The 13181-nt window shown below is 48.6% G+C and overlaps 1 protein-coding gene across 1 annotated transcript in view; it reads right to left on the bottom strand.

The window, feature by feature from the left end:
- IGDCC3 (immunoglobulin superfamily DCC subclass member 3) overlaps positions 1 to 13181 on the bottom strand; it is a 217985-nt gene that overhangs the window by 30693 nt on the left and 174111 nt on the right. Inside the window, exon 7 of the mRNA XM_019503975.1 lies at positions 10336 to 10501. Coding sequence (XP_019359520.1) covers positions 10336 to 10501 — 166 coding nt within the window. The remainder of the gene's footprint in view (positions 1 to 10335; positions 10502 to 13181) is intronic.

The raw sequence follows: 13181 nt of genomic DNA, 5'->3' as shown, positions 1-13181 counted from the left end.
TCTGAAATATGTGAGTGCCCTTTCTTTCTTCCTGTCAACAGAAAATCTGTCACGTTGGGACATCTGCTCTTTGAAAACTTTTCCGTGAGTGCCAGACTGGAGGCGGCATTAACGCATCGGATGATAAGAGATGCCGGGACGCTTTCTGTCGGTCGCTAAAGATGCTCGCTGAGTGGAGAGCTCAATCAAATTTTCGCACAATACCCTGACAGGCATTGAGAAAAGTGGGGAGCAGAGCTGCTGTAGATTCACACCAGGCTGAGCTGGAGTGTGGGGGGAGCGGCCCTTCCAAAGCAGCATATTCACAAGCTGTCTCCCAGTTCACAGGCAATCAAGATGACTGATCTCACTTGGGTCAGGGGTCTAAGCCAGTGACCAGAGCTCAGCTTTGCAAAGGTTCCTCCTCCAAAAAAAAAGAAAAAAAAAAAAAAAAGAAAAAAAAGGGATGAGAAGTGAAGGAGCCCTCTTCAGTGAATCAACAGCACAAAGGAGAAGAGGGGCCTCCTTGGAAGGCTAGCAGCATGTGCACACACAAAAAGGAGAAAACGGGATGAAATTAATGCAAAGATTAGAGTAGGTTGAGTTGTGGGAGCATTGTCGGTGACAGGAGTACGCCCCAGCGCTGCATTCAGATGCACAGTACTCCCCCATTCAGCAAACTTCCTGCATCATACTAGAGCCTGCATGACTATTTTCGCTACGGGGTGCATTGTCCCGGCCCATATAGAATGAATAACTGTTTCAGAGCCACTTGCCAGTGCACCGACAGAAAGGAGCTTTTGCTTCAAGTGTTGCTTGTTGGCTTCTTTCCAAAACCGTCCTGCATTGGGAAGGAAGAGATGTTCACACTAAAAAAAAGTGGGGGCTTTGTAACAGCGTGTTGGAACCAAGTGACAACCTGGATTCCCCTCACGCCATGTCTTGAACTCCAGACTAAAGGTCTCTGAGTGCTGTGGGGTTGGGGCAGAGTGTATCAATGCAGTTCTTTAGCCTGTGGGAAGCCGGAGTCAGGCCAGACGATCACTGGAATTTGTGCTTGGCAGGCATGTGCTGGCACACAGAGATCTCTCCTGGCCAGGGTTTGGGTCAGATGCTGAAGGTGTGCCCTTGCACAAGCTCTCTGCAAGTTCTCCAGAACTAAGGCAGTAAGAGCACAAAAGTGAATGGTGCTTTAAAAAGGGGAAGGTAAGTTCATTACTATGGGAGAGGCTGATAAAGAGGCTGCATATCTAACTGTCCTGTGCTTGTCTCCAACACCCAGATCCTCAAAGGTAGGCTGGCACCTACCTACCACTGATTTCAAACGTCTCCTGTTGATTTAAGTGGGAGTTAGGACTCCCAGTCTGCATGGCCCTGAGGTGGGTAACCTAACCAGTGGAGCAAAAGACTATAGACTCGCCCACCACTCAAATGAACACCCACAATTGCACACCACAGATGAGCTAGGCAGAATTTCAGTCTAAGAGTTCACATGAGCACAGCGACTGGTGCTGTGTCTGCCTATGCGTCTGAACCCAACCCAAGGGAACGGGCCTTGGCTGCCCTATATCCTGCGTACTGCCTACCTGAACTGGTTAGCGATGCTGGTTAGCTATGCAGGCAGTAGCAGGATGTACCCTACACACTCCCTAAACCATGCTCAGGTTCAACAGGGTGACAGAGTTTCAGTCTGGAATGCCCCCAGTCTTTGCAAGCTTTGACATGTCCACTGTGTCCTCTTAAGAGCATATATAGAAATACATGTGCACACACACACACACACACACACATGCGCGCACACACAGAGGCACAGCCTCTATGTCATCTCTAAGACTCCCAAGTGGTGTGCAGGGGCTGAAGTGCACTCACACCCCACACTTCAAAACCCATTTGAAACTCTCTTATAACTCAGTCCTAACACTAAGGCACACGAAGTGGTGAGGAGGAGGAGGACCGACCTTCCCATTAAGGGTTTTCCAGGGACTTAGAAGTGACATCGAATTTGGGGCAAGGTAGACAACACTAGTGAGACTGAAGAAGCATCATGCCTACTTGACCAAAACTAAACCCCCGCCCAGGCCTGGCCCTTCCAGAGTTCAAGGGCTCTTAGTCTTCAGTCCATGTCCATCTCACAGAGAGGGCTCAAGTGGGCCAGGCAGAACCGACACAGGGTTCTGAGCTTTCCCACATCCAAAGATGTTTCAGTTTGGCCAGTGCTGCAATCAGCTCCCAAGCAGAGCTAAGCAAGCGAGAATCATGGCCTCATTACAGCTGGGGGAACTCTCCCAAAGTTGCTTGCCCGCAGCCAGCAGTGGAGCTGGGAATAAAACTCAGAGGCCAGGCTGTCTGCTGATGCAACAAGATGCTACTCCATTGACTCCTGAAGGATTGCCTCCTTCCTGCACAAGAAGAGAGGCTGGCACCAGGCTTTCCAACTCTCTGCTCTAAATAAGACCGGCTCTTCTGAATTACACTGTTCAATGGCTAGTTAGTGTCTGGTACAGAAACTCAAAACTGGAGCATTTAAATTACTCCTCAAATACAACAGTCACTGTGACTAACTGCACTTGGTGGGTGCACCCAGAAAGTCTTTCTGCGTGTTCAGGATCCCAGAGGATCATTCAATATTTAAAGAAAAATCCATGGAATAAATACAATTGAAGTATTTAGTATTTTACACGTGGATAAGCAGGGCAGACAGGAAGGAGAGCTCTTCATTGCTGTATAGGAGCCCCTGCCCCCAGCAAGGGATGTAAGTGCTGCTAGAGGAGACGGGAAGCCCTTGGAGAAAGGGTGAGCAGACGTCTTGATGCTCTCAGCTCCAACCCCTCCTCAGCCTGGCCACTGGTGCAGACTTATGGGGGAGAGGCCCCCCACCCCGATTAGTCCACCCTAACCAGCAGGTGCATCACTGAGGCGACATGGTGGGGTGTTCAGGGGGTGGGCTATAAAAGGAGGAAGAGGCATCTTTTTGGAGCTGTCTGAGGATGGAAATTAATCTCTTTCCTACGCAACACTTTGGAGGGATGCTCATGACCCTGAATCAGCCTCTGAAAGGCCAGTGGAATGGAAGGAAGCGCTAAGAAACCCATAGCCGTAGGCTCGCAGCAAAATAACCAGTCACACACGATGGGAGGGGATGGAGGTCCAGCAGTGTTAGATGGCCTGCAATGGCTGCAAACCCATCTAGTAGGACGCAACCATCTGATCTCAACACATGATCCCAGCACAGGGTAGAAGAGCCAGGATGAGGATGATGCCCTTTTTGTTTCACTGGGCCTTGTGCTTTGTTTCAGGGAGTCTCCATGCCATGTGGCAGAGGCAAGGTCACCGGGCAGGCTCTGCAGAAGCTGCATCCAGCACTGAAGTGCTTCCTCACCAGGAAAGGGCTATCTCACTCCCCAGCCCTATTAGTATGAAGCTTGCTAGTGTCTGATGCCAAATGGCACTTCCAGCACCAGGAGGACAGGCACTCGGATAGACTAGCATCTAGCAGAAGCACTGGAACGAAGCACAACTAAGCGCACGCGTGCTGCAGGTAACAAGACAGTATCCAAGTGTATTTACTGTCAGATATTTTCTCTGAGGAGAACCAACACCACCCCCCTCTTGTGGGAAGTCAACCAAGAGACACCTCCACACACAGCCGTCACTGAAGAGTTAAAGAGGGAGACCGTTCATCAGCTCAGGTCATCGAGAAAAGCAAGCGCCACCTGAGCCCAGGGTCCTGCTGAAGCCCCTTTTCAGTGGAATAAATGAAGCCCCTTAATTACCATTTTGTAAATAAAATCTTCTTGGAAAATCAATATGTAGAGCTGCCTTCTCCGGAGACATCAGCCTTTGTTACTGGCTGTCGCAACAATTGCAGCCTTGCTGCCCAAACCCCTTAATGTGATTTATTTCTAGCCTGAAAATGACCCTCCTGAACCCACTGAGCACTGACTGGGTCAAATGAAGGAAAGCAATAACCCAATTCCCACCCTGAAAGGTTTGACTTCTTGCCTCATCTCCCAGCACATTTCAAACGAAGCCCCTACAATATCCAATAGTAAGCATATGCCCAGCTCACACTAGCCACGCAAGTAACCATCCAGATGCCATTGCAGCCATAGGTTTTCTTTCAGGTTGCATTGAATTCAAAAGTCTGGGAATTTGCTGGGGATGAATATTGCTCCTTTCAGCTCCAAGGAACCCATTCAAGAGGGCAGCTCTGGAATTAAGTGGGGAACAGTTGCGCTTTTCTTGCTGTACCCCGCAACATCACGTTCCGTCAATCAAAACTGCCTGAGATCACTTTGGGAACGATGCTTGTGAACTGGTATCCTCCGATCAAGGCACCAGGTGGCAGATCCAGAGTTGGTGAAAATGGGAACAGCTCTATCGGAGTCAATGAAGCTCCCCCAGTATTGGCCACCTGTAGATTTTTGTGGCCAGCCCGCTTCTGGACTGGTCCCTGCATCTTCCATTACAAGCTGGGCCCACCATGAGAGCCGAACTCTGCTGCAATGACCCGAGAGCAGAATTCAACCCCCATGTCCATCAGATGAAAGCAACTGAGCCCATCTAATGCAGGCCCACTCCAACAAACACTGACTCCATGGCTTGGAACAGGGGTCCCATGGCCAGGACTTTGTCTTAGGCCTCCAAAGTGATTTTAATTCACAGTCTTTAATGGCAAGCCCCACCATTCCCTCCATCTGAGCCTTCATGCATTTTTCATTAACAATCATCCGTTATCCAGCACTGCCTTTGATTTTTGCTAAACATTGATCGGCTATTTTACTCCCACGCAGCTGGTGTTTTCCAGACATAACCACCACATCTGGAGAGGGTACAGAAGGATTGTTAATGTTCATATACCCAGAATCTGCAGTGTGTGAAAGAATCAGCATTCTCATTTTATGGATGGGGAGCAGGCAGTATATTCCAGGGAGCTGAGATGCAGAATTTGTTTTAGTGCCCAAGAAGACTATCTCCTGGTCATCAAGTGAGTCCCTGGACTCACCCGATTATATAGCTGGTAGTTGTATTCCCTGATCCTTTGATAAGTGGCTCAGTAAGGCATGGAAGAGAGGGATATGGTATGTGAAGGTTTTAGTCAGAAATAGCAAGTGTAAGTACCTACCACCTTGGCCAAAATATCCACCCCACCCCAAATGCCAGCTAGAACGTCAGGACTGCTGTTCCAACAGGAAATCTGACTGCATCTGGAAAAAGAGGATCAAGCTTCGATGAAGTTTTGTGAAAATTAAGAGGACCGAATATTCCTATGTGAGAAAGTGGTTTGCAAACGTGGCAAAACTTCCATGCTTTAAAGGTGCATTACCCCTCCCAATCTTTTGTCTCCTTACAGGTCTTTCAGCTACCACCTAGCCACCATGTGCCCCTCCAAAAGGCCCTGGGCTTCTTCCTCCAACCCTTACTCCAGCCAGGAGGAGTGTCTTGGGCAGGTAGTTTAAGTGCTAATGTTCTGGCAGGTTCTGTCGTGCCAGAATTAAGAATCCCAAGAAATCTCAATACAAGCTGGAGTGTGAAAGTAGGAGAGGAAGTGATCCCAAAGTCAAAGGAGTGCTCCATCCTTCCTTCCCAGTGGGACCTCCACCTATACACATGCCCTCGAAAGCAGTCCTGTTTGTCTTGCATCCAGACAATTAGAAATCATGGCCTTGAGATCCAGTTTAACCCTGCTCTAGGAGATCCGTCCTGGACTGGACTGGTCTCAAGAGCTAACAGTGCAGGGGAAAGCCTTCCCTTGGGGATGGGATGGAGCAAGGGGCCCAGAGGTGCATGGAAACACCATTTCCCTGATGCCTCTGAAGGATCAAATGCCCAATCTAACAGCCTCTGTCTGCACAGGAGAGGGGGTCTACACAGCCTCGTCTTCCCCAGGCTGTAATTCGAATAAATGTCTGTGATGCCAGGACAGCTCTGCACTGCCCATCAGGCAGCATCCTCAGAAGAGCAAGGCTAAGCCAATGGGAACATGCAGCATTGCTGTAACCAAGGTGTATCATCTCCTGACCTGGCCTTCTGATTGCTGCCTACTGTAGGAAATGAATAAAGGAGGAGCACAGGACTTCTGACGTTTCTCAAGCCTTGTGCCTTGTCCTCTCTGTGCTGGAGCTCTGAAGCCCCTATACACCGTAGCTCAGTAGGAGTCAGAGGCTACAGAGTCTCCTTGCAGTTGTAGCATGATACCTATGAAGAGTCTGCAGACTGCCCTAAACAGGCTGACTGGTGTCTCCATTTAAGGCACCAGGTTTGGGGTCTGATTTTCCCCAAGGTGCTAACAGGGAGGCGGCAGCTCAGATATACTACCAGGAGCTGAATAACCCCCAATTCTGCCTTTAGGTTTGCAAAACCACAGTCTGACATGAGACCAATTGTTCTGGGTGGGGAGATGGAGACAAAACTATCCCCAGTTTTGTACTCTTCCACCTCCAAGTCCGATACCAGAACCTTTCCAGAGGCTAATGTAGGATCACCGAGTGCAACTGGGGCGATTCCCTGGGTGCTGCACGTTTATCTGGGGAGGCTGCAGTCAGCAAGAGCAGTATCTCAAGCGGAGACTGCATGCTCAAAGCTCAAGGGAGGGCAACAGGCTCCATCTGACCTCATGTCAATCCCCTGGCAGCCCCGTTCCCAGGCGTTTCTGCCATTCGGTGTGTTCGTGCATCATCCCTCACTGTGCCATTTACAGGAAGGGGCTTGTTCCTTGGATACATTTTTGCAATCAATTAGCACACAGTATGACTTGGGATGATTTAGTCATTCTTTAAAACCCCCCTTTGGGGGCATTCAGCCCTTTACGACGATATTAAGGAGAGTTTTAATCCAAATGAATTTTCGAGGAAACCGTGTAATCTAATTAAAAAAGCTCATAGTGCAGTTTAAGAGCTTCATTACTATTAGATTCCAGATCCATCATTACATGGACAAATATTTTCCAAGTGCAATTGACTGATAAATCCAAAGGCCTAATCATAAACTGACTCTGCCTGGAACTAAGCGGGTTACAGCACTTAGTCACGCACGCAAGAATGAAACAAAAGGACAAGTTGAAAAAGCTCTTATGAGGAAAACAAGCCATCGACTTGCTCTCCTCCATTCATCCTTCTCCAGAGCAACCAGCCAACCCAGAAGCAGACTTGCACTTATATTTCAGTGGCTTTGGGAACTCTGCCTACCATTTCCCAAAAGTCTCAAGCCAAGGTGGGCCACACTGATTCAAAGAGTTGTTGGCATCCTCAAAGGATGGAGCATCCCAAAGCCTAGGACACTATTCATGGCCTTCTTCAAGTAATGGAGAAAAATGGCCTTGCCAGGGAACCAAGCTGAGCTCCAGAAGGCGCTGACACAGATTCCATCTGAAACCTTGGCATTAGATTCTTTATGACTCCGTTCCTTGATGTATAACCCAGCATAGATAATACGTTCGGTCTCTTGTCCCTGGTGTTATTGCAAAGGCAGGTACCATCTCTGATGCCGCGTGGGGCTCTAGTCTCCACTGGTGCTGTAGGGTGTGCACACCAAAGTCACTGTGACCCCTGTGGACTTTATAAAGTCTCCAACCTGAGATAAAAGCTCCCCTGAAGGTGGAGAATCTCACTGTCCTTATTCCAACTCCTTGCCCTCAATCATTTAAAAAGGCTTTAAAAAACCCTGGAAACATAACACGGGGAAGCTGCATGGTTGCAAAGCTTTAGCGGACACAACCATCCTTTTCCCAGGAAGCAGATACATCAAGACCCACAAAAGCCTTTCCTGATGGACTGAACGGAAGGAATAGGTTTTTCCCAGCCAGCAACTGCATTCATGCATATGCATTTGTTAAGGTAGGTAACAGTTATACCACACCAGGGACTATAAAACTCGACTGATAATTTAGGTTTATGGCACAGCTCCTGTTATTTTTTAGCATGTTGCTTCGTGTTATTTCCATAGAAACTATGCTGCCAACTTGTAATTTTCACACTAAGCACATCCCACAGTGTTATTCCCACAATATAAACATCACTGTACTTTAGCATGGAAATGCAGTTATTCAGTGCTTGCTGAAAACTATTCCCTGGTGAGATAAAAGGCCTAAGTTTAGAAAAAGCCAGCTCCCAAGCCAATATTATCTCAAACAGGGGTGTATCCATGTGCATTTGCACATACCAGGGGTCAAAACATACAGACTAAAGTGTGGTTTGACTCTGAAGACTGACTGTGTGAGAATGGCAGGCGCAGATTCAGCAAATCAGCTCCCAGGGCATGCTCAGAGTCCTCTCTGCTTACTTCAGTGAGAATGTTTTCTCCCATTCAGCCAGAAGAGCCAAAACAGAGATGGGAGTGGAGACCTTTTTCTGGCTCATGCATCATCAATATGATTTTAATCAAAGGTCCTGATCCGATAAAGCCCATCAGCACATGCTTTAAGTCTACAAAGCACAAGCTTTAATGCTGGGCTGCATTGCAGCCTATGTGAAATCTACTGACTCAACGCTGCAACTCAGCTGCCTTCGGGTGATTATCTGGACAGCCTGACTGAGAGCAGAAGAACTGGGCAAGTGTGGACGCTGAGAAACCTACCCATGCATCACAGACGATGGCACCTATCTTGCAGAGTCTTCATTACATCACCCTACCCAAGCCAGAAAGAGCCCATGTGATGCTCAGATCCCAGGGATGCTTGAATGTACCCAGAGCACCTTTATACTTGTGAAGGGACAGCCATCACACGATGCAGCCAAACAGGGAAGCCTTCTGCTGCCAGTTCCACAAAATCTTTTTCAGACCAGGCCTTGCCTGTCCTGTGCTGGATGAAGCAAGCAGACAAGCTTCTGACCTGAGCAGGGCTGTGCTCACAGCTGTACTCTCTGATGAGTCTCACAGTCAGAGAGCATGAGGTGAAAAGATCTTTAGAGATGGGGAAATGAAGCAGGGAGAGATGAAGTGACTTGGTCAGGAACAGCGAGGGGGTCTGTGGCAGAGGTGGAAACTGAATTGAGATCTTCTGCCTTCCAGGGCAGGCCCTGAACCATGCAGCCTTACTCCGTTTCTGGTTTATTTTAGCAACGTAATCAGTAATGGTATTTTAATGCAGGAGGATGCGAGTGTTTCTCCCTACGCTCCTTCCAGGCTTAACTGTTACAGTAATGGCTTTCAGGGGAAATTTCCCTTCAAAACCACCTCGGAGAGTCTTTCCTTGCAAATGTGGCATTCAGAGCGCACCCGCGAAAATGACCCATCGCTTCTGCTGTAGACTCAGTCTGAACTAAAGCATTCGCTCTTCAAAGCAAGCAAACAGTTAGAACAGAACTGCTTCCAGATCACTCTTTTCCAGTCTCTGAGTGGAGTGTGATAACTATCGTCCGGTGTGACAGGAGGCTATTATTAACCAGATCCTCAACTAGACAGGATAGATTTTGTTCCCATCTGCTCAAAAAGTAGAACAGATGCAAAGTGCTGTCAGTCACTGGGACTTAGGGAGGCTGCAGCAGCCACTCAGAAGTGACTGAGCAACACAATTGTGACAAATTAGCCTTAACTGTCTTCCATACCAAAGACAACACCCATAAGAAATCAAGTTGCTCTCCTGCTCTTACTGATCCCACATCTGTAACTAAATCACATGAAATCTGTTCGTAGCAGCAGTGCACTTCTGACCAAAATCTTTTAAGGGCCGTTGATGGTGCTCAGACAGTGGTTCTCAATCATTTTGCCCAGTGGGCAATGCCTGGCCTGTCTGGGGGCCACATTCAGACAGTGGTCCCAATCTGGTGCTTGGGGAGGGTGTGGAGGGACCCTATCCAGCCAGGATCTGGCTGTGTAAGGGAAGGGGGAGGCAGGGAGGGAACATGACCCAGCCCTGATCCAGCTGCATGGCAGGGAAGGAGGCATGGCCTGGCCCCTACCCAGCCACGGAGAGGGAAGAGGAAGTGGCCCAGCCCTGATCCAGCCGGGCAAGGGAACGGGTTGTGGCTCAGCTCCAACCTGCCATGAGGGGCTTGGGAATTTGTCAGTGGGGGCAGGGTGATAGTGTTAATTGCCATTGCTCCTCTGCTACCAAATTTCCCAACCCATAGGAAGTCCCTGGGCTGGATGCCATGGCTCTGCAAGGCGCACTTGACATTCAGGCTGAATGTGGAGTACCCCTGTCCTAAGACATGAGAATTTTGGGAGTACTTCCACCAGCTTCACCTACTGAGATCTGCGCAGTGACTCCCAATGGACATGGGCAGGACACGACAGCATGAATGCCTGTTCATGCCCAGCTGAGCTTCCAGCTGTCCCCCCCGCAACCGGAATTCAGCAATGCCGAAAGCTGTTGCCAATGTACCTGTTGCCGATTTATCTGCAATGCCAATTTACCTGTTGTTATTCTTCAGTTTAACGTGATCACCAGGTTCCAAGATCTGCCCATTCTTCAGCCAGGTGATCTGAGGTGGGGGTTCGCCTTGCGCCAAGCATGTGAAGATGGCAGTGGTCCCCACTGGCCTGGAAATGGACTGAGGATGCTGCACAAACTCGGCAGGGGCTGCGAAGAGAAGGAAGGCAAAGTATAAGGTGACCGTCCCGTCCTGCTGGCATCAAACATGTTCTAATTGCTCAGTATAAGCTAGCCCTTATCTATTTTGTTGGCGCAGCTCTATCAGATGAAGGGAACCCCTGGTAGTTTATCGGCTCCAAAGGTAGCTGGGTGGCAGGGGGGAACGTGACAGGCAGGCATGGTCTCTAGATCACTCTAGATTGTGCTTGCCCATCTGTAACCATGTCTGTAATCAGCTAAATAATAGAGCTGGGCTGCTTTATCGGGGAGAGAGAATTTTCAGTAATTGCACAAGCTGCGGATGCCAGGCACGGTAATCAGTTAACAGCCCGTCGCCTTGTGGGCTCAAGAAATCTGGGCATGTGCTTGTTTACAGGGAGGAACACTCTTACCTTAATCTACACAGCCCCGACTGCCATGGCTTTGCAGTGCTGGTATAGCACCTTGTGCCAGTGGCAGGCCGACCCCGGCCTGTCTGATGGAGGCTATTTAAAAATGACAAAAGAAAGGACCAGATGGAACTTAACTGACTGCAGTTCATTCAAATGCAGCGATAAAAATCACCCCGAGACACAGAATATTTCTAAGGACCTCAGTGCCAGTGCCCCTCTCACAGTCTGCCATGCCCCGTCTGCACTAAACACAGTCAAGAAAAGCAAATGACATATCAGCTCTGCGTTCTCTGTTCAAAATTGCCTCAAATGGCTGGACCTGCAAACTTAGAGGCAGGACTCGTGGGTTCTAGTCCCAGCTCTGCCACTGGCTTGTTAGGTGCCTTTCGGCATGTCGACTCTGAAACAAGTACAATGGCACTTAACTGTTAATGACAGCAGGAGGCTTAATTAATGTTGGCAAAGAGCTTTCAGAGGCCTGAGTGCAATTATGGCAATTCTCTAGCTCCCTGCCCCAAAGAGCTTATAGCTAAGTAGGCACAAGAAGCAACACAGAGACAGGCAGCATGGGGAGCACAAGGAAACAAGACAAACTGACAGTGTAGTGCACTTCCTCACCCCATCTGCACCAAGCCCAAGGACAATGTGCACTCATGTACTGTGATGTTCATTCAGAGATCTTGAAAGACTGCACAGGACAGGAAGGGTTATTATCCCCATTTGACAGATGGGAAAACTGAGCATTGCAGGGGAAGTGACTGGCACAGAGTCAGGGGCCAGGTCTGGCAGCAGAACTCTCATCTTTGACTCCCAGCCCAATCTACTTGCAACCCCACAGCCTTTGCCAGCTGTCGGTATTTTGACAGCAATTCATGGAAGAGCTTTATAAAGCAGGAAGCTTGAAGCATCAAAAAGGCAAACAAAATGCTAGGGATGATTAAGAAGGGGGTTGTAAACAAAACAGACAATATCAGCATGCCCTTACAGATCCACTGTATGTCCACACCCCGAAGCCTGTGTCCCGTTTTGGTCTCCGCACCTCAAAAAGGAGAGAGAAGAACCAGAGAAGGTACAGAGAAGAGCAACGAAGATGATCAGTGGTATGGATGGGGCTTTCGTATGAGGAGTGACTGAAGAGGCCAGGGCTATTCAGTTGCTTGAGAGGAGACATGGTAAGGGTGTACAACATATTAAATAGTGAAGAGACAGTAAGTGGGAATTTATTATTAGCTGTCTCACAATACAAGAACTAGGGGTCACGAGTTGAAACTAGTAGGTAGTAAGTTTAAAATTAAAAAAAGGAAGTTCTTTTTCACCCAGTGTGGAATTAAAGCGTGGAGCTCATTGCCACCTGATGTGGTGGAAGCTGCCAGTTTAGCCAAATGTAAAAAGGGACTGGACAAATTCTTGGAGGAAAGATGCATCAGTACCTGTTGACCATGGGAGTTAGGGGCACAACCTCTGAATCAGAACTTCCTAAACCTTAAGTCTGGATGAACACCTTGCCAGGGTCGTTTGACCCCAGTACTCTTTCCTGCCATGGCAGGGGGTCGGACTTGATGATCTGCTCAGGTCCCTTCCAACCCGACCAACTATGAAACTGTAAGTTCTGGAGGCTGCAAATGGAAAAGGAGCAGAGAAAAAAATATCCTGGTCATACTCTCCTAACTCTCCCTTTCAACATCCACTCTCTAACCCTGTGTGACACAGGAGACAGGGCAAGATGGACTTATGGTCTGACCAAAAAAATGGTAGTTCTTATGTGCTTATGTTGGAAAGCCACTCTTGTCAGCAGATCTCACGTTGGCTGCAGACTCATTCACTAATGACATTTCATAGCACCCCCATGCGCCTGGTTCATCAGCCTGGTGCCCCCAGCACCTGCCGTGGTCTCCTGTGTGGAGGCAGACCCCACAAAGCCTGAAATTGCTGCTCCATTTACTACAATCACAGCCATTTCTTACTTTTAAAAGCAGAATTTTAACAGAAAATGATGGCACCCCCCCATCCAGCTGCTCGTATTAGCCTTAAAATCATTTGTCACAATATATCAACACATTAGGATACAGAAGGCAGGGCGTGAACGACATTGCTGAACGGCTGAGTTTATACAAGCAGCTATGCTTCGAAGGGCAAGGCTATAATATAGTCCACATTGCCACTGAGACCCGAAAACCAGTTGCAATCTCCAGCCAGTCCAATGAAGACAAACAGATGAGAGCCACGGGGCTGTAATGAATTTATAGACAAGAGTCTCAGAGTGGATGGCGGGCATT

Source organism: Gavialis gangeticus, unplaced genomic scaffold, assembly GCF_001723915.1.
Source record: "Gavialis gangeticus isolate Ggan-Ray unplaced genomic scaffold, GavGan_comp1, whole genome shotgun sequence".
NCBI classification, from domain to species: domain Eukaryota; kingdom Metazoa; phylum Chordata; order Crocodylia; family Gavialidae; genus Gavialis; species Gavialis gangeticus.
Note: the sequence above shows the minus strand (reverse complement) of the source record. Positions and strands in the feature narration are given on the sequence as shown.